The 27,653-nt window shown below is 40.3% G+C and overlaps 1 protein-coding gene across 1 annotated transcript in view; it reads left to right on the forward strand.

Annotated features, from left to right (window-relative positions):
• Positions 1-8,429: 8,429 nt before the first annotated feature.
• FREM2 (FRAS1 related extracellular matrix 2) overlaps positions 8,430-27,653 on the forward strand; it is a 208,756-nt gene continuing 189,532 nt past the window's right edge. The window contains exons 1-2 of the mRNA XM_024230898.3: positions 8,430-13,920; positions 19,108-19,197. Coding sequence (XP_024086666.3) covers positions 8,745-13,920; positions 19,108-19,197 — 5,266 coding nt within the window. The 5' untranslated portion in view covers positions 8,430-8,744. The remainder of the gene's footprint in view (positions 13,921-19,107; positions 19,198-27,653) is intronic.

Below are 27,653 nucleotides of genomic sequence, written 5' to 3' on the forward strand. Positions count from 1 at the left end.
CTGAGTCCCTGAATGAAGAAGAAATGAAGAGCACGGAAGACTCCAGGCGCACAATCTTCTTGGCCGGACAAACAGCCTGCTGGAGACACTTGCGTTTGAACTGTCCAGGCTGCCACCAAGATGCTGTTTTCTCCTATATCTCACGAAGGCTGTGGCATTAAACATTTATCTCCATTTGCTTTTCACCAAGTTCTTCCAGATCTGGGTGCTGAGGGACTCGTGGGTTTTCTTTTCCTTTTAATTTTGATTTTTGTTGTTGTTTTGTTTTTCTGAGAACTTAAGAGGTAAAAATGGAGCTGGAGATCTTTCCAACTAATATCCTTCTGCTGTTTCAAAATTTGTTTAACAGTATAATGGAGCTTATTTCACTTGGATATATCTTTGAAACACAAATAATGGAGCCACTGTGTTAACAGACAGGAGTCTAGTGTAGAAAACCCAGTCATAGCATCTGTACTACCTGGGTTCAAATCTCAGCTTAGCTACCTGGGTCTTGGTGCCACCTTTTAAAGGAGACACTGGAAAAGCAGAGCAAACAAAATTATGAGGGTCTGGGAAACATGCCCCAAGGAACAGCTGAACGAAGCAGCAATGTTTAGTCTGGAGGTACGGTCACATGATGGGAATGTGATTGCTGACCTGGAACACCTGAAGAGCTGTCCTGGAGAAGACAGAGTTGATAGATTCTGTTTCATGTTGGAGAAGAGAACACATAGAAGTCACAGGAGGCAGTTTTGCCTTTATAGAGGATGGTGTTTCTAATAATTACAGTGTTTTAGGAATGAGCCTGGCTTCCACCTGGAGCAGCAAGCTTCTTTCCACTAGCAGATTTCTAGCAGCAGCCAAATGACCACCTATCCTAGGTGGCACAAGTTATAGGCTGAAGTCAAGACAGGAAGGCAGGGGATTGGGAAACCGGCTGAGCTTCTTGGAAGCAATTTAGGAACACTGCCTGGGATCCTAGATAGGGCACCAGCATGAACAAGGCAGGCATCTTTCTAGAAGAGGGCTGGAAATTTACTGATAATTAATCAAGAGGTTAATTCATAAACCAAAAAAAAAATGGAAACAAGAATATTTTAGGGACTTTTTCAGTAATTTACCAATGAAGTTATCTTCAAGAACTGATTCATCTTAAACCATAATTTCTGACAATAAATCTGCAATTGTTTCTCTGTTATAGCTTTATAATTATCTTCTGAAGCTATAAAATAAGAGTACTTTTTCTCTCTAAAAGTATGTGCACTATTAGCCTCATATTAAAATACAATTTTCTTTCTAAATTTAAGGTGTATCCCTTAGATTACTCTGCTTTACAGAACTTCGCTGAAGTTAGAAATAGAAAGGAGAGAACATTCTACCTCAGAGGGTCTTTCGTCAAATGCCACAATTCATCTCCCAAGGACATTATAGGTATTACAGTGGAGGCCTGTTAATGAGACTCAAAAATAGGATTGCTGCAAGAAACCTACAGAAATTATCTCATCATTTTTAAAATTTGTAATGTAAATTTCGGTAAGATAATTTTTTTTTCCTTATTTGTTCTTTGTTTTTAGTTTTTCTGGGCTCAGCTGAGTGGTGGTCTCTTGTTTAAACTATGTTTAAATTTTCCTTTGTACTGAATTTTGTTTGAAAACTTACAGGTGAAAAATCCAGGAATATTAATGCCCCAGGATCATTGGCTTCAAAAAGATCTTAACAAATGGCATCATCAGACGTTTGGGAAAACTTAACTATTTTAAAGGGAAGCAAGTCAAGACTTTTATGCTGAAACTCAGCTCACACTGAGTGTTTATTGCTGGCTCTGCTCAGATCTCTGCAGCCAGGATGACCCGGACTTCCTCCCTTCCCTCTTCCCTTTATGACTTTCCTCAATATGAAGGGTTTTCACAACTGTGTGGATTGAGTAGGTTCCCAATTGTGCACATCCTGTAATTCCCACCTCTAAAGCCTGTCAAAAGATAACTCTCCAAGGAAACTTTCTCCTTGCTGAAGTCCTCAGTCACCCCTTCTCTGCATAAGAAAAGAATAGGAAGGATTTGCCAAATTTTCTTGGAAGTAAAAAGTGGTATATTTCAGGATGTAAAAGAAAGAACAGGCCAGGCACGGTGGCTCACATCTGTAATTCCAGCAATTTGGGAGGCCGAGGTGGGTGGATCACAAGGTCAAGAGATCGAGACCATCCTGGTTAACATGGTGAAACACCGTCTCTACTAAAAATACAAAAATTAGCTGGGCATGGTGGTGTGCACCTGTAGTCCCAGCTACTCGAGAGGCTGAGGCAGGAGAATTGCTTGAACCCAAGAAGCGGAGGTCATAGTGAGCTGAGATCACAGCACTGCACTCCAGCCTGGCGACAGAGCGAGACTTCATCTCAAAAAAAAAAGTTATTTTTGTCATATAATATTGGAAAAGAAAGAACAGACCAGCAGCAAAGTAGTAGTTAGATGACTTAAATTCCAAGTCCTTTAATTTTATCTAACTAATTTATTTAATTCTAATTTCATCCATACTTATGCAAACTTGTAAAAATTACTGAACCCTGTGATGTCTCAGTTTCCTCAAATATAAAATGCTAATATTGATACTTGTCCTGTTACGATGAGCCGTGATTGCGTTGAGCTTCCCTGAATTAAACCTCTCCCCCACCATGAAGTGAGAAACTGCCATAGCAGGATTCTTAGTGGTAGGGGAGCCACTCAACACTAGGAGTCCAAAAGGCCAACACTTACTCCTTGTTCTCCTGTGTTTTGGGCAGCCAGGGCATAGGCCTATGACTTAAGCTTGAATAATACCATCCTGCTTAGACTTTTGAATTCCCAGTGACAGAGAAATGTTTATTTGGTCAGTGGCTACAGTGACATACAGAGTCCAAGAGCAACAGAGACAGAGGCTTCAGGGCTGCTGACTCATACCAGGTGCTGGCCAGAGTAGGGGTCACTGCAGGGCCCAGTGTCCAGCAGAGACCACAGTGCAGTACCCACCAGACCATTACTTGGGGTGGCCTCAACTTCTGGTTCCTGTTCATTTGTTTTGATCTTTATGCTCAATCTTCCGAGATCCTGAGTCTTTCCAGGAATTATGGGAACTATTCAATATATTTTCATTTCTCTATTGCTTAATTCAGCGAAAGTCAGTTTCTTTTGACTGTTACTAAGAAAACTGAATAATATTCTTGGTTCCCTCACAAAGCTGTTGTGAAATCTGGCTGAGTTTTATTTAAACCGAAAGTACTTGAGAAAGAATAAACTGTAATCGAATTTAATGTGACAAGTATTTATTAAGGCTTTTATGGAGTTAAAGGATGAGCAAGATGCAGTCTGTGAGCTCAAGATGCTTTCAAAATAGTAACAGGCACAAGAACACAGGCAAGTGTAACACAGCTTATGGTAGCAGAGAGTGGCCTCACATGAGAAATACACAATGGAGTTGGTGCAAAAGGAAGAAGGTGGTGAAAAACAGTTAAAAGTTGCACAGTTTGTATTAAAGTGCATAGATGACAAAGATTCCATGGAAAAGGAAGGATTTGACATCATCCTTGCAGGTCAAACTGTCCATGATGTAGGATATAGACACCAGTCGTTGGAATCAGGAATCTCTCATTCTTTCCAGCTTGATTCCCAGGTCTTAACCTCCTTGTCTCTGTTTCCTCTAATATGAAATGAGGAAGTATTAAATGGTCTGTAAGGCTGACTGATTCCCAAGGACAGACAGGGATAATGTTACAGAAAAAAAAAAAAAGAGCAGAGTGAACCAAAAATTAAAGGTAAAAACATGTGAGATGAGGAAAGGTCTAGAAGCAAGACAGTTGGTGTGTTCACAGAAAAATCTGTAGTTTAGTATGGAATGTAAAGATGAAGAGAATGAGTTTCATTCAATAAGCAATGAGAGGTTATAATTCAAAGAAACTTGGATGAAAAATAATGGTGAACTGAGCTAGGATAATGACAGACAGTAGTGGAAAGAGAAGACAGTTGTAAGATACACTGTGGAAACAGATTTTCCCCAACTTGATGGACTGGAGAGAGAGATAGGAGTTGTGGTCAAGGTAACTTGTGACGTGAGCATCACCTTATAGAAGGTTCATGAGTCAGTTTGATGAAAAAGTTGAAGAAGCAGATGTACATGATTCACAGGATTCTGAAAGACAGAGATGTGTGCAAAGATTGAGGGGCTATCTTTGTTAAGGGAGATTGCTATTCTACAGATGAGAAAAATTAAGCATAATTGTAATCAAAGATGAAGCAACTAGAAAGAATGGAAATACAGATAAATGAAAACTAATAACCAATAAATATAATTGATAGGTACATTATCATTTATTATAATGAAACATTCTAATCTTTCATTTAAATTACAAGAAATAAATCTAGAAAATACACAGAGAGAGAGAAAAGAGAGAAAGGTGTTTGAAAAAAATGATTCTTTCTCTTCATTTCCACTTTGCATATATACCTATACATAAATACATATTACATGTTATATTTGTATATAAATGACCTCCTCCTCAATTACACATTTTTAGAGATGATTATAGTAACTGGTCCTGAGCTTCAAGCAAGCAAATGGAAAGGCCAGTTTCAAAATAGGTTTTCTGGCTTCTAGTCCAGTGCTCTTTCTTCCTCCCCACATAGACTCCCATCTGAACATAGCTTTATCTGGAAAGTCTGGGCACTTGTGAAGCCATGTGTTAGTCAATGATAAATCCATCTTGAAAATTCACCTGTCCTTATGATGAGTTTAATTAAGTTTTGCATTTCTAGACTTTTATTTCAATTTTATTTTTTATTTAAAAATAGTTACTTAGAGATGTTGTATTTAAGCTGTCCATGTCAATTAATACAAATGTTGTTCTGTATATTTTAGGCAGAAACAATTGAGCCATTGGCAAGGGGCATGAATTTGAGTTCTACATTTTCTGACCTAGTAGCAGTGATACATTTTTGATTAGTAGTCTTTCTGGCAAGAATGAGAAGTATAGCCAATGGCCAAGGGACATGAGGAAGCAAAATAGCAGGTCGTCCATAAATTTGGTCTTATGCCACAAGTGTATTAAAACCAAAAGGGAATTTGTCCACAAAGACTGATTCTCTTGTTTTACAGTTGAGAAGACTATAGTTGGAAAACATAAAGAGGATTGCTGTAAGTCATAATTTAGTGGATGTCAAAACCACTACTGGAGCCCAGCTCTTGGTTAATGAGTCCGTAGCTGTTTGTCCTCAACCCTCAGTGCTGCTCTGAAATCGGTGAAGTTTTGTGTTTATAGTCAAACCATGGTTTTGATGCCATTGAAGAATAAACATTTGTTGAGAATGAATAAAGATGTTTCACAAGAAACTTCAATAATTCATCTGTAAGTATTTTTAAAGTGTCTATAAGGCAATCTTCTCTATTGGAATCTTATGATCCAGTGGAGAAGCATAAGGAAAATGAAATAAACTATATAATGAAAACTATAATTCTCAAAATTTAACTAGATGTATTTTTAGTTCCAGTCTGTCCTCCAGTCCTAGACCTACCATCGTATTTCCACCTAAATACCTTGCCTGAATCATAAATTAATTACATTGCTTCCTTTATTTTGAAAACAAGTTCTCTAGTGCTTAATCTTAGTCTCTGAGTTTTAGCAATCAATAATTTTAACTTTAAGTTGATATGAGAAAACATTTTGGTGTGACTTTAAAGTAGCAAACAAATTTAAGAATGTATTTTAAGGAATATTTTGCCCATGGTATGTATAGGAAGCGTTATAAGGCTTAAGAAAGTAAGAAGGGAAGTGTTAAGCTCGAACTTTGTAAGAAAAAAAAATCACATTTGCTAACTTATTCTTCATGATATTGAGAATGCTGACTGTAAAATAATAATTTTCTTGCTATTTTGCGTTCATATCTTTTAACACTGAACTATGACCCTAAACAGAGACGATCTTCATCAATAATATTTGCTCTCAAATGAAAATTTGACATCTCATTGTTTTATCAATGATCATCAATGCAAAATATATTTAGCCAAATGATAGTTTGTGTTACCTTCTATTTGATTTACAAGACAAATAACTAAGACATTTACCAAAAAATAATAATAATCTCTAAAAATCATTCTATCACTTCAATCAAGGCAGACTAAATTAAAAAGTCAAAAAGATTATAGTTTATTGATTTCCTTAGGCTACGTAAAAATAAATGTGGTCCTGTATTTTTCTTACTATGAAACAAAATATTGAACTCTGCCCTTGAGGCATACCACCATACTTCAAATGCTGATCTTATCACTGCTTGCAAGTCAAACAGAGTTGGACTTTAAAAGGAGGAAAGGAAAACCCTGGAGCCACTAAGAAGCATCAAGGGTCAAGCTGTTAGTCTGGTTCTGCTCAGAATTTACCCAGGGTCACAATGCCTGGATAAGGGCCACTTTGCTTCCAGATGACATTTTTCAATACAAACACAAAACCGGAATTTGAAATTTACTATAAAAAGAGCCATATTCTGAAATTGGTTTTCTAGTTTACTTAGCATCTTATTTGTTTTAATTTGGAACAGGAAATAGCAGAATTTCCCCCCATGTTTCTGCAATTTGAATTCTGTATGCAATAATAAATAATCATAATAAATTATAAAATAATAATGACAAAGCAAAAAGGAAATTGGTAAAGAGTTAGATGGGGGATTTTCTGATGTATTTACAGTAAGGGCCACATCCCTTCTATGCTCCTGGATGCTCCTTTTGTAATAAATTGTGAAATGTATCCATCAGTTTTTAAGTTGTACTTAAAAGCTCCTCAAACAATGCACAGCACACAGAATAATCTTAATTAATATTTAATTAACTAAATGTTACTTGTTTGCTTGCTTGCACACTCACTTGGATGAGTGACTCCTTTAAATTGATCTCTTGCTTCTTTTTGAAAGATTTCAGAACTTCCTGTCTTTGATTCCTGGAGACAGACACCACTCAGTAGGTTTCATGGAGAGGAATCTGGCATCTCCCAGCCGTACTTATGTACAGAGTTTGTGCTGCAGCGTGGAAAATAGCTGTAACTGTGTCAAGCAAGGATCAAAATCCTGGTCTGGAGGAGCTCAAGCTGAAAACACAAAGGGTTAAAAGGATAGGGACTTCTTACTGAAATTACTCCCATAGGCACCTTCTAGCTTCAATTTAGACTGAAATGTAAAAAGGCATTAACAGATTCTTATATTTCCCTGTTTTCCAAATTCAAAATCCCCTGGAGCAGGAAAAGTGCAATTATGGCTAATTATGACTATTACTTCAATTCTATGCTCCTGTTAGCAATCAGATTTGCATTACTGGAGAAAAAAATATTATCCTAAATAAAACATTCTGACTACGATTTCTTAGGAGCCAATCCGAAAATGATTAAGTTTAATTACAAGGGGTCTTTTTTCAGGGAGGAGGAGAGTTGATAGAAAACCTTTTAGAAAGGGAATCTACACACTACTAAAACCAAACAAACACAAGGGGGCAGGAAGAGCTCAAGCTCTGACTTCAAAACCCGCTAGCTGAAATGAGAGCTAAACTATTTTAGTGTGCCCTCCGGATATTTATCAATTTTCGTGGCAGGCAAAGAAATGTGATGCTGACAAGTAGATTTAGTTTGTGCTTGGTCTAATTACTGCGAAGAGAACAGGAAAGTCTCTAATGACAGCTACCCTAACAGGGTCGGATTTGGGAGAGCCTGGGGCCACATTCCCTAGAATTTATTCTTTGGTGCAAGACTAGCAATTCTGATCAGACTGCATTTCTCACGCATTCCAAATGCCCTTTTTTCCTTTTACTCTGTAAACCTCGGTTGCAAAGGAGGGGCTTGTTAAAAACTCACCAATCGGAGGACTGTGCCCATTGTAATTTACGAGGAGAAAGCAGAGTCTGGGCGCGCCGAAGGCGGCTGGGGTGGAGTGCAACCTGTTCTAGCTATGGCTTTTAATTCCAGCTGTCCTTTTGCACATATGCCCCAGAATTTCTTCTCAAACGTTCTGGGTTTCGCTCCAAACTCAAAAAGCATCGCGTCTAACTTTCCCCTGGGTTTGCAAGTTTCCTTGGGAAATGGCCATGCCCTGCGCGGGATTTCATTGACTAGGGCGGAGGGGTGGGGGTGGCTAAAATGGGTAACCCTCGGCCGCCGGCAGATGAAGTGAATCCAGTACAGCAGTGTGTTCCGGCTCCTCTGCAGGAGTACCAGATCTATTAATAGCAGCCCAGAGCGTAGCGCAAGCAGGGGTGGGCAACTCCTGGCCACTTCTCCCCTCACTTCCAGGACAACCTGTTGCGCCTCTATCTCCTCCCCTCCCCGCAGTTTCCCCGCCTTGGCCTCTAAGAGCTGATTGGCAGAAATTACTACCCAACCCTCAGCTCCGCGCCTCCTCCCCCGACCAACGATTGGCCTCCTGGGAGGACTGGAGTAAGGGGGTGCGAGGGGAGGGATTTCCCTCAAAGCCCAGGGTCCGGGGACCTGGAAAGTAGAAGTGGAGGGATTCAATTCTCCGCGCGACTGAGTCGCTAGCGGCGGAGCTGGAAGGGCTGGGAAGGCTTCGGCTCCTCGGCTGTGGCTCCAGCCCGGAGGGCGCCGCGCGACTTTGCCATCCTTCTGGCCCAGCCCCGGCTACAGGAGGACCCCGCGGGCAGCACGCTGAGTTCCTGGCACTTCCCGGCGGTGTCTCTTGTTGTCTGCCCGGGGACTGACTTCGCATGCTCTCAGGCTGACCTGTCCAAGCCCGAACACCCGGACCATGAACGCAGCCGGGACTCCCGGGTTATCCTCGCGCCGGACAGGCAACTCCACCAGCTTTCAACCAGGACCGCCACCGCCGCCCCGGCTGCTGCTGCTGCTGCTGCTGCTTCTCCTGTCACTGGTAAGCCGCGTCCCGGCACAGCCCGCTGCCTTCGGCAGGGCGTTGCTGTCCCCTGGTCTCGCGGGGGCTGCAGGGGTCCCTGCTGAGGAGGCCATAGTGCTGGCGAACCGCGGACTCCGGGTGCCTTTCGGCCGTGAAGTCTGGCTGGATCCCCTGCATGACCTGGTGTTGCAGGTGCAGCCCGGGGACCGCTGCGCGGTTTCGGTACTAGACAACGACGCACTAGCCCAGCGACCGGGCCGCCTGAGTCCCAAGCGGTTCCCGTGCGACTTTGGCCCTGGCGAGGTGCGCTACTCTCACCTGGGCGCGCGCAGCCCGTCTCGGGACCGCGTACGGCTGCAGCTGCGCTATGACGCTGCCGGAGGGGCGGTAGTGCTACCACTGGTACTGGAGGTGGAGGTGGTCTTCACCCAGCTGGAGGCTGTGACTCGGAACTTGCCTCTGGTCGTGGAAGAACTGCTGGGGACCAGCAATGCCCTGGACGCGCGGAGCCTGGAGTTCGCCTTCCAGCCCGAGACAGAGGAGTGCCGCGTGGGCATCCTGTCTGGCTTGGGCGCGCTGCCTCGCTATGGAGAACTCCTCCACTACCCGCAGGTCCCTGGAGGAACCAGGGAGGGAGGCGCCCCGGAGCCTCTTCTGATGGACTGCAAAGCTTTCCAGGAACTAGGCGTGCGCTATCGCCACACAGCCGCCAGTCGCTCACCAAACAGGGACTGGATACCCATGGTGGTGGAGCTGCGTTCGCGAGGGGCTCCTGTGGGCAGCGCTGCTTTGAAACGCGAGCACTTCCAGGTTCTGGTGAGGATCCGAGGAGGGGCCGAGAACACTGCCCCCAAGCCCAGTTTCGTGGCCATGATGATGGTGGAGGTGGACCAGTTTGTACTGACGGCCCTGACCCCAGACATGCTGGCAGCCGAGGATGCTGAGTCTCCCTCTGACCTGTTGATCTTCAACCTTACCTCTCCATTCCAGCCTGGCCAGGGCTACTTGGTGAGCACCGATGATCGCAGCCTGCCCCTTTCCTCCTTCACTCAGAGAGATCTGCGGCTCCTGAAGATTGCCTACCAGCCACCCTCTGAAGACTCCGACCAGGAGCGCCTCTTTGAACTGGAATTGGAGGTAGTGGATCTAGAAGGAGCAGCTTCAGACCCTTTTGCCTTCATGGTAGTGGTGAAGCCCATGAACACAATGGCTCCGGTGGTCACCCGGAATACCGGTCTTATTCTCTATGAGGGTCAGTCTCGGCCCCTCACAGGCCCTGCAGGCAGTGGTCCGCAAAACTTGGTCATCAGCGATGAGGATGACCTAGAAGCAGTGCGGCTAGAGGTGGTGGCTGGGCTCCGGCATGGTCACCTTGTCATTCTGGGTGCTTCCAGTGGCAGCTCTGCTCCCAAGAGCTTTACAGTGGCTGAGCTGGCAGCCGGCCAGGTGGTCTACCAGCATGATGACAGAGACGGCTCGCTGAGCGACAACCTGGTGCTTCGCATGGTGGATGGAGGAGGCAGGCACCAGGTACAGTTTCTGTTCCCCATCACCTTAGTGCCTGTGGATGACCAGCCACCTGTTCTCAATGCCAACACGGGGCTGACACTGGCAGAGGGTGAAACAGTGCCCATCCTGCCCCTTTCCCTGAGTGCAACTGACATGGATTCAGATGATTCTCTGCTGCTTTTTGTGCTGGAGTCACCCTTCTTAACTACGGGGCATCTGCTTCTCCGCCAAACTCACCCTCCCCATGAGAAGCAGGAGCTTCTCAGAGGCCTTTGGAGGAAGGAAGGAGCATTTTATGAGCGAACAGTGACAGAGTGGCAGCAGCAGGACATAACAGAGGGCAGGCTGTTCTATAGACACTCTGGGCCCCATAGTCCTGGGCCAGTCACAGACCAGTTCACATTTAGAGTCCAGGATAACCATGACCCTCCTAATCAGTCCGGGCTACAGCGGTTTATGATACGTATCCATCCTGTGGATCGCCTCCCTCCGGAGCTGGGCAGTGGCTGTCCCCTTCGTATGGTGGTACAGGAATCCCAGCTCACACCACTGAGGAAGAAGTGGCTGCGCTACACTGACCTAGACACAGATGACCGAGAACTACGTTACACAGTGACTCAGCCCCCCACAGACACAGATGAAAACCACCCGCCAGCCCCACTGGGTACCTTGGTCTTGACTGACAACCCCTCAGTAGTGGTGACCCATTTCACCCAAGCCCAGATCAACCATCATAAAATTGCTTACAGACCCCCGGGTCAAGAACTGGGCGTGGCTACTCGAGTGGCCCAGTTCCAGTTCCAGGTGGAAGACCGAGCTGGGAATGTGGCTCCAGGTACCTTTACCCTTTACTTGCAGCCTGTGGACAACCAGCCACCTGAGATCCTCAACACCGGCTTCACTATTCAGGAGAAGGATCACCACATCCTGAGTGAGACAGAGTTGCACGTGAATGATGTAGACACTGATGTTGCCCATATCTCTTTCACTCTCACTCAGGCACCCAAACATGGCCACATGAGACTGTCTGGACAGATCCTGCATGTAGGGGGTCTCTTCCACTTGGAGGACATAAAACAGGGCCAGGTTTCCTATGCCCATAATGGGGACAAGTCCCTGACGGATAGCTGCTCCTTGGAAGTCAGCGACAGACATCACGTGGTGCCCATCACTCTCAGAGTAAATGTCCGGCCAGTGGACGATGAAGTGCCCATACTGAGCCATCCTACTGGCACTCTGGAGTCCTATCTAGATGTCTTAGAAAATGGGGCTACTGAAATCACTGCCAATGTTATTAAGGGGACCAATGAGGAAACTGATGACTTGATGTTGACTTTCCTCTTGGAAGATCCACCTTTGTATGGGGAAATCTTGGTCAATGGCATTCCAGCAGAGCAGTTTACTCAAAGGGACATCTTGGAGGGCTCTGTTGTATATACCCACACCAGTGGTGAGATAGGCCTATTGCCTAAAGCGGATTCTTTTAATCTGAGTCTGTCAGATATGTCTCAAGAATGGCGAATTGGCGGCAATACTATCCAAGGAGTTACTATATTGGTGACCATCCTGCCTGTTGATAGCCAGGCCCCAGAAATCTCTGTAGGTGAACAGTTGATAGTAATGGAAGGTGATAAAAGTGTTATAACATCAATGCATATAAGTGCTGAAGATATCGACTCCCTGAATGATGACATCTTGTGCACTATAGTTATTCAGCCTACTTCAGGTTATGTTGAAAACATTTCTCCAGCACCAGGCTCTGAGAAATCAAGAGCAGGGATTGCCATAAGTGCTTTCAATTTGAAAGATCTCAGGCAGGGCCACATAAACTATGTCCAGAGTGTCCATAAAGGGGTGGAACCTGTGGAGGACCGATTTATATTTCGTTGTTCTGATGGCATTAACTTTTCAGAGAGACAGTTCTTCCCCATTGTAATCATTCCCACCAATGATGAACAGCCAGAGATATTTATGAGAGAATTTATGGTGATGGAAGGCATGAGTCTGGTAATTGATACACCCATTCTCAATGCTGCTGATGCTGATGTTCCCCCGGATGATTTAACTTTCACTATTACCCAATTCCCCAGTCATGGTCACATCATGAATCAGCTGATAAATGGCACGGTTTTGGTCGAAAGCTTCACCTTGGACCAGATCATAGAGAGTTCCAGCATTATTTATGAACATGATGACTCTGAGACCCAGGAAGACAGTTTTGTGATTAAACTAACAGATGGGAAGCACTCTGTGGAAAAGATGGTCCTCATTATAGTTATCCCTGTTGATGATGAGACGCCCAGAATGACTATCAATAATGGACTAGAAATAGAAATCGGGGATACCAAGATTATCAACAACAAAATATTAATGGCAACAGATTTAGATTCAGAAGACAAATCTTTGGTTTATATTACTCGTTATGGGCCAGGACATGGCTTATTACAGAGACGAAAACCTACCGGTGCCTTTGAAAATATCACACTGGGCATGAATTTTACCCAGGATGAAGTAGACAGAAACTTAATTCAGTACGTCCATTTGGGGCGAGAAGGCATTCGGGACCTAATTAAATTTGATGTGACTGATGGAATAAATCCCCTCATAGATCGTTATTTTTATGTGTCCATCGGGAGCATTGACATTGTCTTCCCTGATGTGATAAGTAAGGGAGTGTCCTTGAAAGAAGGTGGCAAGGTCACTCTCACAACAGACCTACTAAGCACTAGTGACTTGAACAGTCCTGATGAAAACTTGGTTTTTACCATCACCAGGGCTCCCATGCGAGGTCACCTGGAATGCACAGATCAGCCTGGAGTGTCCATCACGTCTTTCACTCAGCTGCAACTGGCTGGAAACAAAATCTACTACATCCACACAGCTGATGATGAAATGAAAATGGACAGTTTTGAGTTTCAAGTCACCGATGGACGTAACCCTGTCTTTCGGACATTCCGTATCTCCATTAGTGATGTGGACAATAAAAAGCCAGTGGTCACCATCCACAAGCTGGTCGTCAGTGAAAGTGAAAACAAACTGATTACTCCTTTTGAGCTCACTGTCGAAGACAGAGATACTCCTGACAAGCTCCTGAAATTCACTATCACCCAGGTGCCTATTCATGGCCATCTCCTATTCAACAATACCAGACCTGTCATGGTTTTTACCAAGCAAGACTTGAATGAAAACTTAATCAGCTATAAACATGATGGCACCAAGTCAAGTGAAGATAGCTTCTCCTTCACAGTGACTGATGGCACACATACAGACTTCTATGTTTTTCCCGATACGGTATTTGAAACAAGGAGACCCCAAGTGATGAAGATCCAGGTCTTGGCTGTTGACAACAGTGTCCCCCAAATCGCAGTGAATAAGGGGGCCTCTACACTTCGCACTCTAGCCACTGGCCACTTGGGGTTCATGATCACAAGCAAAATATTGAAAGTGGAGGACAGAGACAGCTTACACATTTCTCTTAGGTTTATTGTGACAGAGGCCCCTCAACATGGATATCTCCTCAACCTGGACAAAGGCAACCACAGCATCACTCAGTTCACACAAGGTATGTTTCATGTTTCTTTTCTTGGTTATCCTTGTTTCCTGAGAATATGGCTTCACTAAAAGCCTCACAAACAGAGCATCAAATTAGAGTCCAAGAGAAGGAAAGGAAACAAAGGGGATGGGGAGAATACTGGGACTCACTTCCCTGGGAGGACAGCTCCCTTCTTGTCCTACCGCCCATCTCAGTGACCTTCATTAGAGGGAGTACTGATGTATTTTGAAAGTGGCAAGGATAGGCTGCCGAAGCAGGAGGCGAACTTTGGTGAATTAAAATTGAAGCAGACTTTCCAATTCTGCTCCATTTGCCATACCTATCCAATGCATCCTCTGTGTTGTATGCTGCAGGTGGTTCATGAAGCATTTTGGCAACTTAATGAAGGATGTGCTTTCTAAATACTGTTTATTCACATTGCTGTCATTATCAATTACCATTCCAAAAAAGCCTTCAAACTTAGGTTACTTTGATTAAATTTTAAGAGCATTGCTCTGACACAGTTATGGTTGTTAGGAACTTTGTAACTAAAAGATTTGCTTACATTTATTTACTTTGTCGATTTTTAAAATTGTTAATAATATTTCATGACAGGCAAATACTCATCCAGAGACATAATTGATAAACACCTATCTAGAGTTATAACAATGATATGTACAGGGCATGCTACTAGGATATACATGAAAAAGGAAAGTATACTTAAAGATGTATAAAATAACAATATGTTCATCACCAAAATATACATCTAATTCATTATTAAGAACATGAAGATATGTAAACAAGCTTTATAGTAGAAGGGGGAAATTATTTCATCATTGTGAACCTCCTCTCTGACCTGTTGCAAACACAGTAACAAAAAACAGTTGCCTCAGGCACCTGCGGTCTTTAGGCAACAGGATTTTTCTAACCTGAATTTCCTTTGTGGGTGGACACAATCTGAGGCAGAAAGGACAAGTGTCCTATGCAGAGTTATTTAGTGAGGGAAGGCAGAAGCCCATTCACTATACTGGCCTGGGAGTCAAGGCTCCATTCTGCAGAACATGCAACTTTCATTAGAGTGGGATTTGGGTGGCTTTCATGAAAATCTCACCATGTCAGAATGGACACTAGATCTTTCCTATGTGGGGTCCATGGGTAGAGATGGAGCTTAACCCCCCGGGCATCCCAGTGGGGGTGTTCTTTTCTTGCAACTGTTTTGTACTGTTAGATAACAAATGCTTTAATAAACATGGATGTAGCAAAATGCAATGTTAAAGTGAACTACTTCTGTGTTTGAGGTACTGGCAAATAGCTCCACACTCCAACCTCCTGATTCTTGGCTAAAAGCCTGAATGTCTCCCAGGGCCTGCAGGGACAGGAAAACCTCAAAGTGCCAAGTGTCATGCCAGACCAGTAGGAAACTTTTATGTGAAGGCTTTCTGAGGCTAGCGATGCCATGCCGTCTTACAGTGGTTTATTTTCATGGAAAGGGAAGAGAATGAAAGGAATATATTAGATAACAGAAAATGGTTCTTCAAATTACTCCTCTGACCTGAAAAAGAAATCTGATTTAGAGATTTTTAAAAGGACTATTTTGATGAAGACAGGCAAATGGTTTAATTTAAATTCTGTGGACTAAGTCCAACAGCTCACAATATTAGAATATTATTTCTGAAATTTTGAACCCTAAAAATTATGCTATTTCATTTTAGGCAGTTGTTCTGTCTCTTACTGACTTTGAGTCATCATGATTAATTTTTGTCATCTTTGTAAATGTAGAGAAGTTATGCTTATTACGTGATGTGACTTTTTAAGAATTTTTAAGGAAAATTATCACATTCCAATATAAACCAAAGTATTGACTAGGGAAGCTGTTGGCATTTAATCACACAGCACTCATTCGAACAAGTCAAGGCTAGAGTTTGATTCATAGCTGATATTTATGGAGATTAGATACGTGATTTAAAAAATGGAGAAAGCAGCATCAGAAAGCTACCATGGCTCTTCTTCCAGTAGGAGAAATGAAAGCAGTGCTTAGAGTGAAGACTATGCAGTCCTTTTATTTGTTTTTGTCTTTACTTTATCATGAAGGGATAAGGTAAACCTACATTTTGATGGATTTTCAATGCATTGAATTAGGTCAATTTAGCACAAGTGGCCAGAGAAGGTTATTCCTAAATTGATTGACTAAATGGTTCCTAGAAGAAAAAAATTAATTCCTTTCTAAAACTTATTAAATTGATGAAAAGTTAACAATGTATAATTAGGTAAATTATGGATATTATTTATTTATTTCAAACTTCACCTCTTTGCCAAGTTGCCCCTGTTCCCCTTAACCCAGATCTAAATTGCATGTCTCAAGTACCTGGATTTTTCTTCCCTACAATAAGTACATAATGATATATTCTGTGGGATAATTATAAGTCAGTTTCAGGAAAGCAGAAATGTCTTCAAAGAGTTTGAACCAGATGTGGTTGCCTGACATGTTAATGAACTTAGAATTGAAAACAAACAAACAAAAAAAAATGGAATAATTTTGTAGATAAACTGAAATAAATTTAATGTATATTTAACAACTAGAAGAAAATCTAGATAATTCTTAGATATTTGCTTTAAAAAGATTACATTTTGGCTATTAGATTATATTTCTACTACTTTTGTGTCTTAAGAAAGCTAGACGTTATATATATTTATATATACATAAACATATAACGTGTGTGTTTATGTTATTTGTAGAGGTGCCTTTAGAATACCAGTATGATGATGAAAGTCTTTACTTACTTTTTTTAGAGGCTCTTTTTTGAACGATGAATTATTAATTATATGAAAAATATAAAAGGTTTTAGTATGTTCCAACTAATCAATAACACATGCCCTAACTTGGAGGGAAAATTGGGTACCGGAGTGCCATATAGTTGCATTTATGTTTTCTTTATCTGAAAAAAGAAAAGTTCTTAAAATTCTGTTTTGAAGTGAGGATTTATTTCAATGAAACTATCCCTTAACGATTACAATTTCGCTTAAGAAAACATTGATACAGATGCTGGGCATGCTAAACAGTGCCTTTTCTCCTAGTAGAGCCTTTAGATTTTCTTATGCAATTTGAAGGGGTGGGAACATTGGAAGAGGGTCTTCCCCACATGGCCAGAGGTCATGGTTCTTGTGGTAAAGATGTGTAGTCAGCAGAGTTTACTGCGTTTTTTTACTGATAAAGTGAAGGTTATACAATTAAGAATTATAAGAGTAAACAGGCAAAGAGTTGTGTAGGGGCTTCAGTCCCTACCCTGGCAGAAACATCATACACGCAAAGGTAGAGATACAAGTGTGATCTACCTACTCAGCCTTTTCATTCTAAACTGAGAAACATTTGCGCCTTTGCTACTGTAATAACCTAAGCAAAGAACTGTGGGAAGTTAAGATAGGGAAAAAAAAATCCCAGAAGTTTTTAATCTATTGGGAAAGATAACCATACAGAAAGATAAAAGTGAAACTAGGCAGAAAGTGTGGAAAGTTATAGTAGAGTTAGAAACGTTGGGCCCAGCTAGGTGGCTTACACCTACAGTCATAGCACTTTGGGAGGCTGACGTGGGAGGATTGCTTGAGGCCAGCCTGGGCAACATAGTGAGATCCCATCTGTATATTAACTATTTTGTTTTAAAAAAGAAATGAAGTGCTAAGGGAGAATCAAACGTCTTAGCCATGTTTTACCTCCAAATACCTCTATTAGCAGGAAGGTACCATTAACTATAAAATCAGATTTTCCGTTCTGCAAGTGTTCCTAATAATGAGTCACCTTTCAAAACTTTATGAGCCAGGGTAGACCACACATTTTACATCTGTAAAGTGGAGCTATAGAAATTTGTGGCATCATTGGTCCATCCTAATGCCTTGCCTCACTTGAGATTAACATTTCATAAAGCCATTGTCTTCTTTATAAGCCTTTGAATTCCATAGCATGAACTTACTAGAGCTTTTAGGAGATGGAAGAACCATAGAACACACACTAGACAGGTAAATATTACCTATCATTGTCATAGCTATTTTTAGCCTTGATCTTGACTTTACGTAGTCTTAGAAACTCACTGATTGGCCCAGATCAATTAATGATCTATTATGAGTATCACAGAACAAAATGATTTTTTTTATTATGTTGTATGTGTGGCATCATTAAGGAAAGGAACTGGTAAGATGGATGAATAAGTTTTAAAAATTGTGTCTTCGTAATGAAAACAAAAGTATGCATGTGAATTTGATAGCATAGGAAACAACATAAGGAGCATTTCTGAGGCAATATAACTTTCTGCTATGAATAAAGGTTTCCACTTTTTTTTCTTTTTTTTTTTTTAGAGACAGGGTCTCATTCTCTTGCCCAGACTGGAGTGCAGTGGTGCGACCTCAGCTCACTGCAACCTCCGCCTCCCAGACTCAAGCGATTCTCCTGCCTCAGCCTCCCGAGTAGCTGGGATTATAGGCACACACCACCACATCCGGCTAATTTTTAATAGAGACAGGGTTTCACCATGTTGGCCAGGCTGGTCTCGAACTCCTGACCTCATGTAATCCACCCGCCTCAGCCTCCCAAAGTGCTGGGATTATAGGCATGAGCCACCGTGTCCAGCCCGTTTCCACTTTTATTAGATGTTTTTTGTTCTCAACGGGGAGTCATCAGTTATTTCAATGTGTGTGATTTTTCGAAAAATCATCTTATTTTTTTCTCTCAAACTTTGGAGAGCTTAAAAAATAGCCCACTACAGCACAAAAAGTAAGAAAAGTCAGCCAGAGTTGGGGAGCAAAGCTCTGTCCTCTGCGGGCCAGTTCCCTACTGGGAGGCAAAGGATGTGATTTCAAGAGTGCCAGGAAATCTGCCATGCCTCAAAATATCTTCCTTTCCACCTGTCATGGTGCCTGACATTCCATATTTAGATAGTCATTCCTTTGGTGCATGAACATGCAAATACCACTGGGAGGGGCAACACCTTGCTATTATTATAAACTAACTCTTGCAGTCTATTTATCTGTGTAAGGGATCAGGTTTCCATGGGACAGCTGAAATCTAGGGGCTTGGAGATCTGAGAAATAAGACAGCACTGTTTCTGTTAGGAACTAAAATGAATTTAAACATGTTTATAGGAAAACTAATAGCCAATAAAATTTACCATAATGAATCATCAATTTTACTCTGGTAATTAATCATCTTGTTTTTTGGTTATTTTCTAGCCAACATTGATGACATGAAAATATGCTATGTCTTAAGAGAAGGGGCTAATGCCACAAGTGATATGTTCTATTTTGCAGTTGAAGATGGTGGTAAGTATTCCCCTCTCCTGGTAGTGACCGCAAGGAGAGAGACTTTTCTTGGTTGCTCTTTGATGACATTATTACAAGAAGTCTTTATCAAGTAACATTTCATGATCACCTAAATTTAACCTGGTGTTTGCTATAGACAATTTTACAATCTCACTATGACACAATCCTACTATGTAATGGCTATAGATAAAAGTTCTAGTTATATCACTTTTGTCTTACTATTTGTAAAGCACTAAAGAGAGAGATCTGTATAAATAGGATCTCCATGTCTAGTTGTTCAGATTACACCCTGCATGAGTTTGCCTACTTGAGTCAGTAAGAGGATGTTGGAATTCAGCTGCAGTTCCACCCATAGCCATGTGCTCACTGAGGTGTAGCTGCCCAAAAGAGCTGCTTTTTCCTGATTTGCTCATGGGTTCTGTGTGGACTAATACTGATGGAAAATGTGTTGCATTCACCAAGAAATCAGTAGTAAATTAATGTCTGTTTTATCTCACCAATCTCAGGACTTCTAATGATTTTCTTAGTCTGGGGGATTTTGTGACCTAGTCCAGCTAAAAATTTTTCTTGGTTAAGTGTGAAGAATACTTCAGAGTATAGGATATGACTTCTGAGCTAAGTCTCTTGGGCGGTATTATTCTCATTACTCCCCCAGAACTGCCTGCTGTTTATACTCCTTTCAGCTTTGGATCTCTTGTCTTCCTAACCCTGTGGATGAGGAGAAAAACTGTCTGTCACTTTCAGATTGCTCATAAAGATGTTTTTGTTCTTGCATGTTTTCTTGGGAAGCAAAAGAACCTCCCCCAGTACACGTGTTGTGTGAACAGGACACCAGAACTGAGGGTATATGTGAGAGAGAAGAGATAGGGAGGAGAAAATAAATTCATACTCTGTTATCTGTTTCCTTATGATGCTTTTTAAAAATGGCACACTATTATGTCATCTATCTCAAAAAGACTGCATCCTTACCCTCAATGTTTTTTGAAGCATTACATAGTATTTGTTTAAAATATCACTGGACACAACGTGATCACAGTTCTGAAAAATGACAATTGTTGAGTGTGTGCCAGAGAGGCAAACAAAATGTATTATGTTGGGTTCAACTGTTTGATTCCTACTATGAATCAGAGAGTCAATCATGTGAGTGCCTTTATTTTTTTGAGTAACCAAATCATAGTGTAGTATTCTACGTATTGATGAAAGGGATCTTAGCATAAAACAAAGTTCTAAAAAGGAAATCAACTCATAAAAAAAAACCTTCTTCTAGAATCTTGCTGCTCAAATGGGAAATTCTATTGTAACTAACTGTAGAGTGAGACCCTGAAATAATCCAAATCTGTGTAACATATATAAAAATTTAAGGATGAAATTATTGGTTTAAAACACCACGTTTATCTCTTAGGATGACTGAATAAACCTCAATAGCAAAAGTGTGACTTTCTGTAAAATTACCAAAAAAAAGTTTCAAATTCAATGGCTGCAATTACACTAAAATATTCTATACTTTTTAATAAAATATTTTGCTTTTTTTGCTCATACACAAATACACACACATTATTTTACCTTACCTGGGTGGAATGGTAGCATTTACTTTAAAATTTTTTCTCTATTCCAATTTTGGAAAACATTCTATAGTATCATATTTCAAAATATTAAGTGCCAAATATTAAGTGAAGAATGACTAGCTGAAGGGGCTAGGTTTATGTTTGAATTTGCTGAAAATGTGGCAAGGCCTCTAAAGATTGTCTTTATGGAAGTAGGAACATATCATTTTAGGAGTCTTTTTAGAGAGATAGTTTCATGTGAGAGAGAAAAATTTCAGATTTTCTTTTTTACCCTCTTCCTCTTTACTGGCGTAACATTACCTATGGAGCTCAGGCAGATTTTGGCGAGCTGTTGAATAGAATTTACTTTAATTCCCCTGATATAAGAAAACTATCCTTTGACAGAATAAACACAGAGACCTGCAAAATTAAAAAGTCACATTCGTATCTCTAAACTGTTTTAACCTGATTCTTACATTTGTTTAGATTTTTGCATTGCCTTATAAACGTTCTAACATTTCAATGGGAAGTGCAATACTGTTTAAACTTAATAGCTGTAGTGATTTATTGTCATCTACTCTATACAGTGATAGTAAGCATATCTGTAAGTCATCCCGATGGAATATGAAATGTGTGAGTATTTCACCCCTGGGAAGCAAGTCAGGGCACAATGGCATAAAATTGAGAACTCTGTATGTCCAGCTTGCTTTCCAATCCGATAAATGCATCTTCTTCAAATCAACGTGATTGATTTTATAACAGTAACTATCTAAGGAAATTAGTGGGGCAACCATAATCCTTGAATAACCTTAAAAATAAAAAATAATTCAATTTAAGGGATTTAGAGTAGGAGAAGAGATTGAGAAGAACAGAAGGCTCAAACCTCTTGTTTCAGATTTAATTGTGTTACCATGGGAATCTGGCTCGCCACAGGATTCTTCTGTTATGATGTAGTAATGGATTAGTGACTATCCATTACTAAAAGGACTATGCTTGGGAAAGAGTTACTACCTTTGAAGTTTTGGAGTGCTTTGGGACTTTACCAAATGACAGAAGTAAAGAGAGCACTATCTGAGCAACAGATAATATCAGAGTCTTTACCTCAGGGGAAGTCTACTGTATTTGGACTTAATACACGTTAGTTGATATAGCACATGTCCACACACATACACAGATCCTTGTATCTTAGGGTTCTTTCAATTAGATTTTAAACCTTCTATGTTATTTATTGTTACTTATGCGATTTTGCCTTCATAACGTCTCTGTGAGCAACAAAAACAACAAAAAAACACTTAGTATGATTTCTATTTGGCAGATGAGGAAACTGAGTCACCAAAATAAGTAACTTTCCTCCTTCAAGCTGCACAGCTGGGCAACTAGAGGCTGCTTTCAATCTCAAATTCTTTCCTCAATAATAATCAATAATTTCCACACTTATTCAGGATAGGGATAAGAGGGGGAACTCTTGAACTTCTCTGGGTTCCCCAGACCAGCTTTCTAGGAATGTTTAATAGATGTGAGTGAAGTCAGAGTGGTATCTGCTTTTAGGATAAAGAGCTTTGTGTTTTCTAAAGTGTGCATTTTTATTTTAAAATACTTTAAAAGTTGCAGTGCCCTAAACTTTGTAGTACTCTCTCTTGTTATCATAGTGTAATTCGCTTTTTAAAAACCTTTGTTTTAGGTTCAGAGGTACATGTGGAGGTTTGTTCTATAGGTAAAGTCATGTCAAGGGGGGTTGTTGTGCAGATTATTTTGTGACCCAGGTACTAAGTCTAGTACCCAATAGTTATTTTCATAGTGTAATTCTTAAAATTATTATTTTATAATGCAATATGCTTATTAGAATATTAGTAAAGAGCATGAAAATGTGATATCAGAATAAGGCACTCACCAGGTGTTCTGGGCCAGTCAACATACATGAATGCATCATTACAAAGTATAAGGTCAAACTCTGAAGTTCAGGAATATATTCCCACTATCTGTGGCTTCATCTAATGAGCTCGTGTGTATATGTAGCAACTGCCTATGGATTTAGCTGTCTTCCATTTCTTTTGGTTTTCACGCTTTATATCTTCGCAAAGGTAACTTATAATAATACAGACCTATAAAATACATCTTCCTTTGTTGACTGCCTCTTTGAATTCTAATTCCAGATCTAGTACTCTGGAATTTTGTTGGGAGGAAATAAAATATTTATTCTTTTATCCTCTTTGTAGTCAAACATTTTTATCTGATTCCTTCTCAGTGTTCAACTCTCTGTAATTTTTCTGTAAGGTATTCTAACATGAAAGTGCTTTGTTGGGCCCTTCCAGCTCTTTATTGTGATGTGAAAGCTAGTCTCAAATAACTATTCCAGGCATGCCCCACCCTCAACCCTAAAGATTGTTAATCACTCTTCAACACCAGGCTCAAATATTATTTCCTCTCCAAAGTTGCTCCCAACATCACAGTGACAAAATTAGTCTCACTCTTTTTTATGCTTTTCTCCCCAACTTTATTTACAGTAAAAATTCATATTATGATTATTTGCTAATGTGAAAACCTCCATTAGTAAGGAAGAAACTCCTTCATATCAAAAAAGGTATCATTAATCTTTGTACCTCAGTGCCAAGGTTGAGCACGAGGTAAATACTTACCGAACATTAAAATAAATGAATGGATAAGCAGGAGAAAAACAATTGCTCTCTTTTGACATAAAGATCAATTAAATAGTATTATATGAAAAACTTCTATAAACAATTCCCAGTAGACCCTTTGCATTCCTTTAGAACGTTGTTCTATCCTAGCATTAATTTAAATCCCTACGGCACCAGGAAAGTTTTTTAGTGAAGCTTTCACATTTTTAAACACATGAAATTAACTAAATCAACTGCTGTGAAAATTCCTTCAAAATCTTCAGAGAAATGTACTTAAGATTGAAGTATTAACCACCAGTTCAGAGCTCATATTATTCTTTTCAGAAAAAAAAACTTGTCAGTTTATTATTAAAGAATTATACAATTTAAAATCTAAAAGGAAATAACCATTTCCTATAAGTCACTAAAATTTTCAAGCCAGCAGCACCACTACTGTATTTTCAGTTACCCCAGTATTTTCTTGTGTGGTATGAGATAACATTAGGACAGGTGGAGAAGTAGAAGACAATACCAGCAAAAAGTATCTCTAGTTTTCATCAAAAAGTCCTCGCGTAAACTTTTTTGTTTGTTTGTTTTAAGTCTCAAAGCCTCAGCATCAGATCCAGCTTGTTTCTTGATGGGCTTAAGAAAAAATTAGAATACATGCCTCAGCATCAGATCCAGCTTGTTTCTTGATGGGCTTAAGAAAAAATTAGAATACATGATCACCTGGCTGAACATGTATTCAGTAGGAGGAGTCTTACATTTGTATTCATTATGAAAACCAGCTTGCTGCTTCCTTATTTGAAACCTCTCATATGACATAGGCATGCAGTCTCAGTGAGTTCTGCCTGCTGAGTTTGGCATTGAAACTGGGGCGGCAGACATAATATCTGTGTTGGCCATTATAGTGTTATCTGGGCCACAGCCAGACATTTTTTTGCTGCTGTCTTTGATTATGCCTTTGGTGCCCAATTTTCCATCCCCCAAGATCCTTGATTCATATGCTATTGAAGGATATTATAAATAGTATCTTGACATAGTAGAAGCTGCAATGTCATTTCTGTATATGAAATGTCATTTAAGGTCAAGGCTTTTGAATTGTTATTCCATATTTGATGATTGACTCCTCAAACACAATCCGGAAGCCTTTCATTTTTAATAGAAGAAGTACAAGTTTTTGCTTGAAAATAACCAGTAACTTTGGGGTTTAAGGCAAAATAATTACTGATAATTAGCTTGAAGGTAAATCAAGGGCTGGAAAAATATAAATAGAGTAAGTAGAAAAGAGAGGTCTGAGTACAAGCATTAAAAGATTATACAGACATATTCAGCTCAGAGAAAAAAGCAAGCATTCTTGGCAATAAAATTAATTGCTAGTGACATGAGAACCAGGGGAAAGATGCTAGTGCCTTAGGGAGTTATAATAAGATGGTGAAGTAATGTCAGGCACTGATACAAATATTTTTAATCTGTAAGAGAGCACAAGGTCTACTAGAATACAGATCTTGGGAAGGAGTGTTGGCTACTGTGGCTGAATGTTTGTAAGCCTTTCACTCTTCATTGAGCAGTTCACAATAGATCCAGTTATCAGGGTGTTTCTAGGCCAGATCCCTGCCTTTAAAAGCATGATTATGTTAAGGTATCTGTACTGTGTGCAAGAACGAAGTTAAACCTTTTAGACAGAAAAGCATAAACTCAAGTTTTTATACGTTTTAGATAGAAAAGTAAAACTGAATTTTATTTATTATTATTCTTTAGATTCATTCCAAAATTATACATTATATGAATGTACTGTTTTCATTGGCTTTAGTTCCGAGAACATTTTTTAAAATTGTTAAATCTTTGGGTGACAATGAATTCTTGTTAGGAAGATTTCTAGAAATTTCACATGATTTCATATTACTCAGAACAAATGATAGTCACCCTTTAAACACTAAGCATATCTTTCATAGGTGATTAAAGTACCATAATCTCAAATCAAATATTTATTTGTGATATATGTTAATAATTTGATAGTATCTCAATCCATCTCTTCACATTTGCTCTGATGGCTGGGAGAAGTGGAAAGTTATTTTCAAAGGAGAAGCACACAGTGGTAATTGGTATTATTCTGTATTTGCTAGAACCTAAGATAATGCAACAGAGAACCAGAATGCAATGTAAAAGAAGGGTCAGAGTTTCTATGGTGAATCTTATTGGCTAAAACAAGATTCCTTGTAAATTTGTTTATTGAATTACTCAACAAATATTTTTGGAGCACCCACTCACCATGTTTCAGATGTCCACTGGGATCTGAGAAAACAGTGATGAATATTACAGTCGTGATCTTTGACCTGAGATTCATCCTTAGGATAAAACAGTAGACGAATGAGTTAAACTTTGTTTAAAGTATTCTGACAGTTATAATTAAGCCCCAGATAGAGATACAGCTGTCAGGAAAGGCACCTGAAAGGTGATATTTAAGTATAGACTTAGGACAGGATGAAGCTGCCACTAGAGGAAGGGAAGAAGAAACCTTCCAGGTGGCAGCAAAAGGCATGTGCAAAGGGACTGAGCTTTGTGTGTTCAAGTCACCAGAAAAGCACCAGCATGCCTGCAGCTCCATGAACAAACCAGAGAGGGTAACAAGATGAGGCTGGAGAGCTAGATCAAAGCCTGATGGTGCAAAGCCTTGTATACCCAGGGGAGAGATTTAGATTTTTGTGCTAAAGAAAAGAGAATCCACCTGTATTAGTCAGTTTTCATAGTGGTCTAAAGAACTACCTGAGATTGGCTAATTTGTAAAGAAAAGGTTTAATTGACCCACAGTTATGCATGGCTGGGAAGGCCTTAGGAAACTTACAATCACGGCAGAAGATGAAAGAGAAGCAAATACTTTCTTCAACGGGTAGCAGGGGCGAGAGTAAGTGAAGGGAAGTGCCACACTTTTAAACCATCAGATCTCATGAGAACTCACTAGCTATCATGAGAACCGCCCCCATGATCCAATCACCTCTCACCAGGTTTCTCCCTCGACACATGGGAATTCCAATTCGAAATGAGATTTGGGTGGGGTACACAGAGCCAAACCATATTACCAACTAAATCGTTTTAAAGCAAGGGAGCATTGTGTTCCAATTTGTGTTTTAGGAAGATGATTCTTGCAGGTGTAGAGGATCTATAAGGAGGGCAAGGGGAAACAGGAAGATTGACATGAGGCTGATGCAGAAAGACAGATGTCATATGGGAAGAATAAGGTAGGCTTGATATAATGTTGGATCCAAATCTGTAAGACTTATTGATGAGTTGGAGTATAGGGTAAGAAAAAAGGAGACCGTAAGCATGATTCTGGGTTTTACTGCCAGCAGAGAATGGTGCTGCCGTTTATGGAGATGAAATAGACCAGAGGGGCATGGGCTCGGTTTAAGAGAGGAAATTAAGAGGACATTAGAAACATATTAATTATGAGACCTCTTACTTCTTTGAAATGTGTATACAGGAAGGCCAGCCTTTTGATCTTGCTTATCTTTTCTTCCATCACAGTTAGAAGCACAGCTTTAGGAGTGAGAGCTGGAACAAATACTGGTTGTGCCTCTTACCGTAATTGGTGATGTGACCCTGAGCCAAGTGACTGAGACTTCCTCAGCCTCAGTTTCATTTACAAAGTTGGGATAATAACAGTACCTAGCTAATAGGGTTCTTTTTAAGATTAAGTAGATAATTCATGAAAATAAGATCATTCATGCGGCACAGTTCCTGTCACATAGTAACAACTATGCAGGTAGCTGCTGCTGCTGTAGCTACTACTCTGAGGGCTTCCAGAGCTATGCCGTTCTTTATTTTTCTTTCTTTATTTTCCCTCCCTCCCTTTCTTCTTTTCTTCCTTTCTTCTTCCTTTCTCCTGTCTTTCTCACAGCAGCTGTCTATACAGTTAGACTGTTCATTTGGTGTTGATAGAAAGATGGGGGAATACACAGGGATGGAAAGTCAGAACCTGATGAGCCTTTCTGTAGTGCAATGTTTCAATGCTATGGAGGCTTCCAAAGTTATTTCACAGATTGTAAGTAGTTTAACAAATATTTTCGTTACAAAAATAATAACAAATGAGTTTTCACTATGGCCAAATAACAGAAATTTTTAAAAACTCACTGTATCTCTGAAGCTCAGCCTGCATGTTTTATTTCTCCTTTTTAAGGGTTGAAATGTAAACTTTACAGGCTTGAAGGTTAATACCGTATCTTGATTTGATCAAAATATAACCCTTCGAAACATCTGGGTTTAGCAAACATGAGGTTCAAAGGGTGGTTTTGATTGC

Source organism: Pongo abelii, chromosome 14, assembly GCF_028885655.2.
Source record: "Pongo abelii isolate AG06213 chromosome 14, NHGRI_mPonAbe1-v2.0_pri, whole genome shotgun sequence".
Lineage (NCBI taxonomy): Eukaryota > Metazoa > Chordata > Mammalia > Primates > Hominidae > Pongo > Pongo abelii.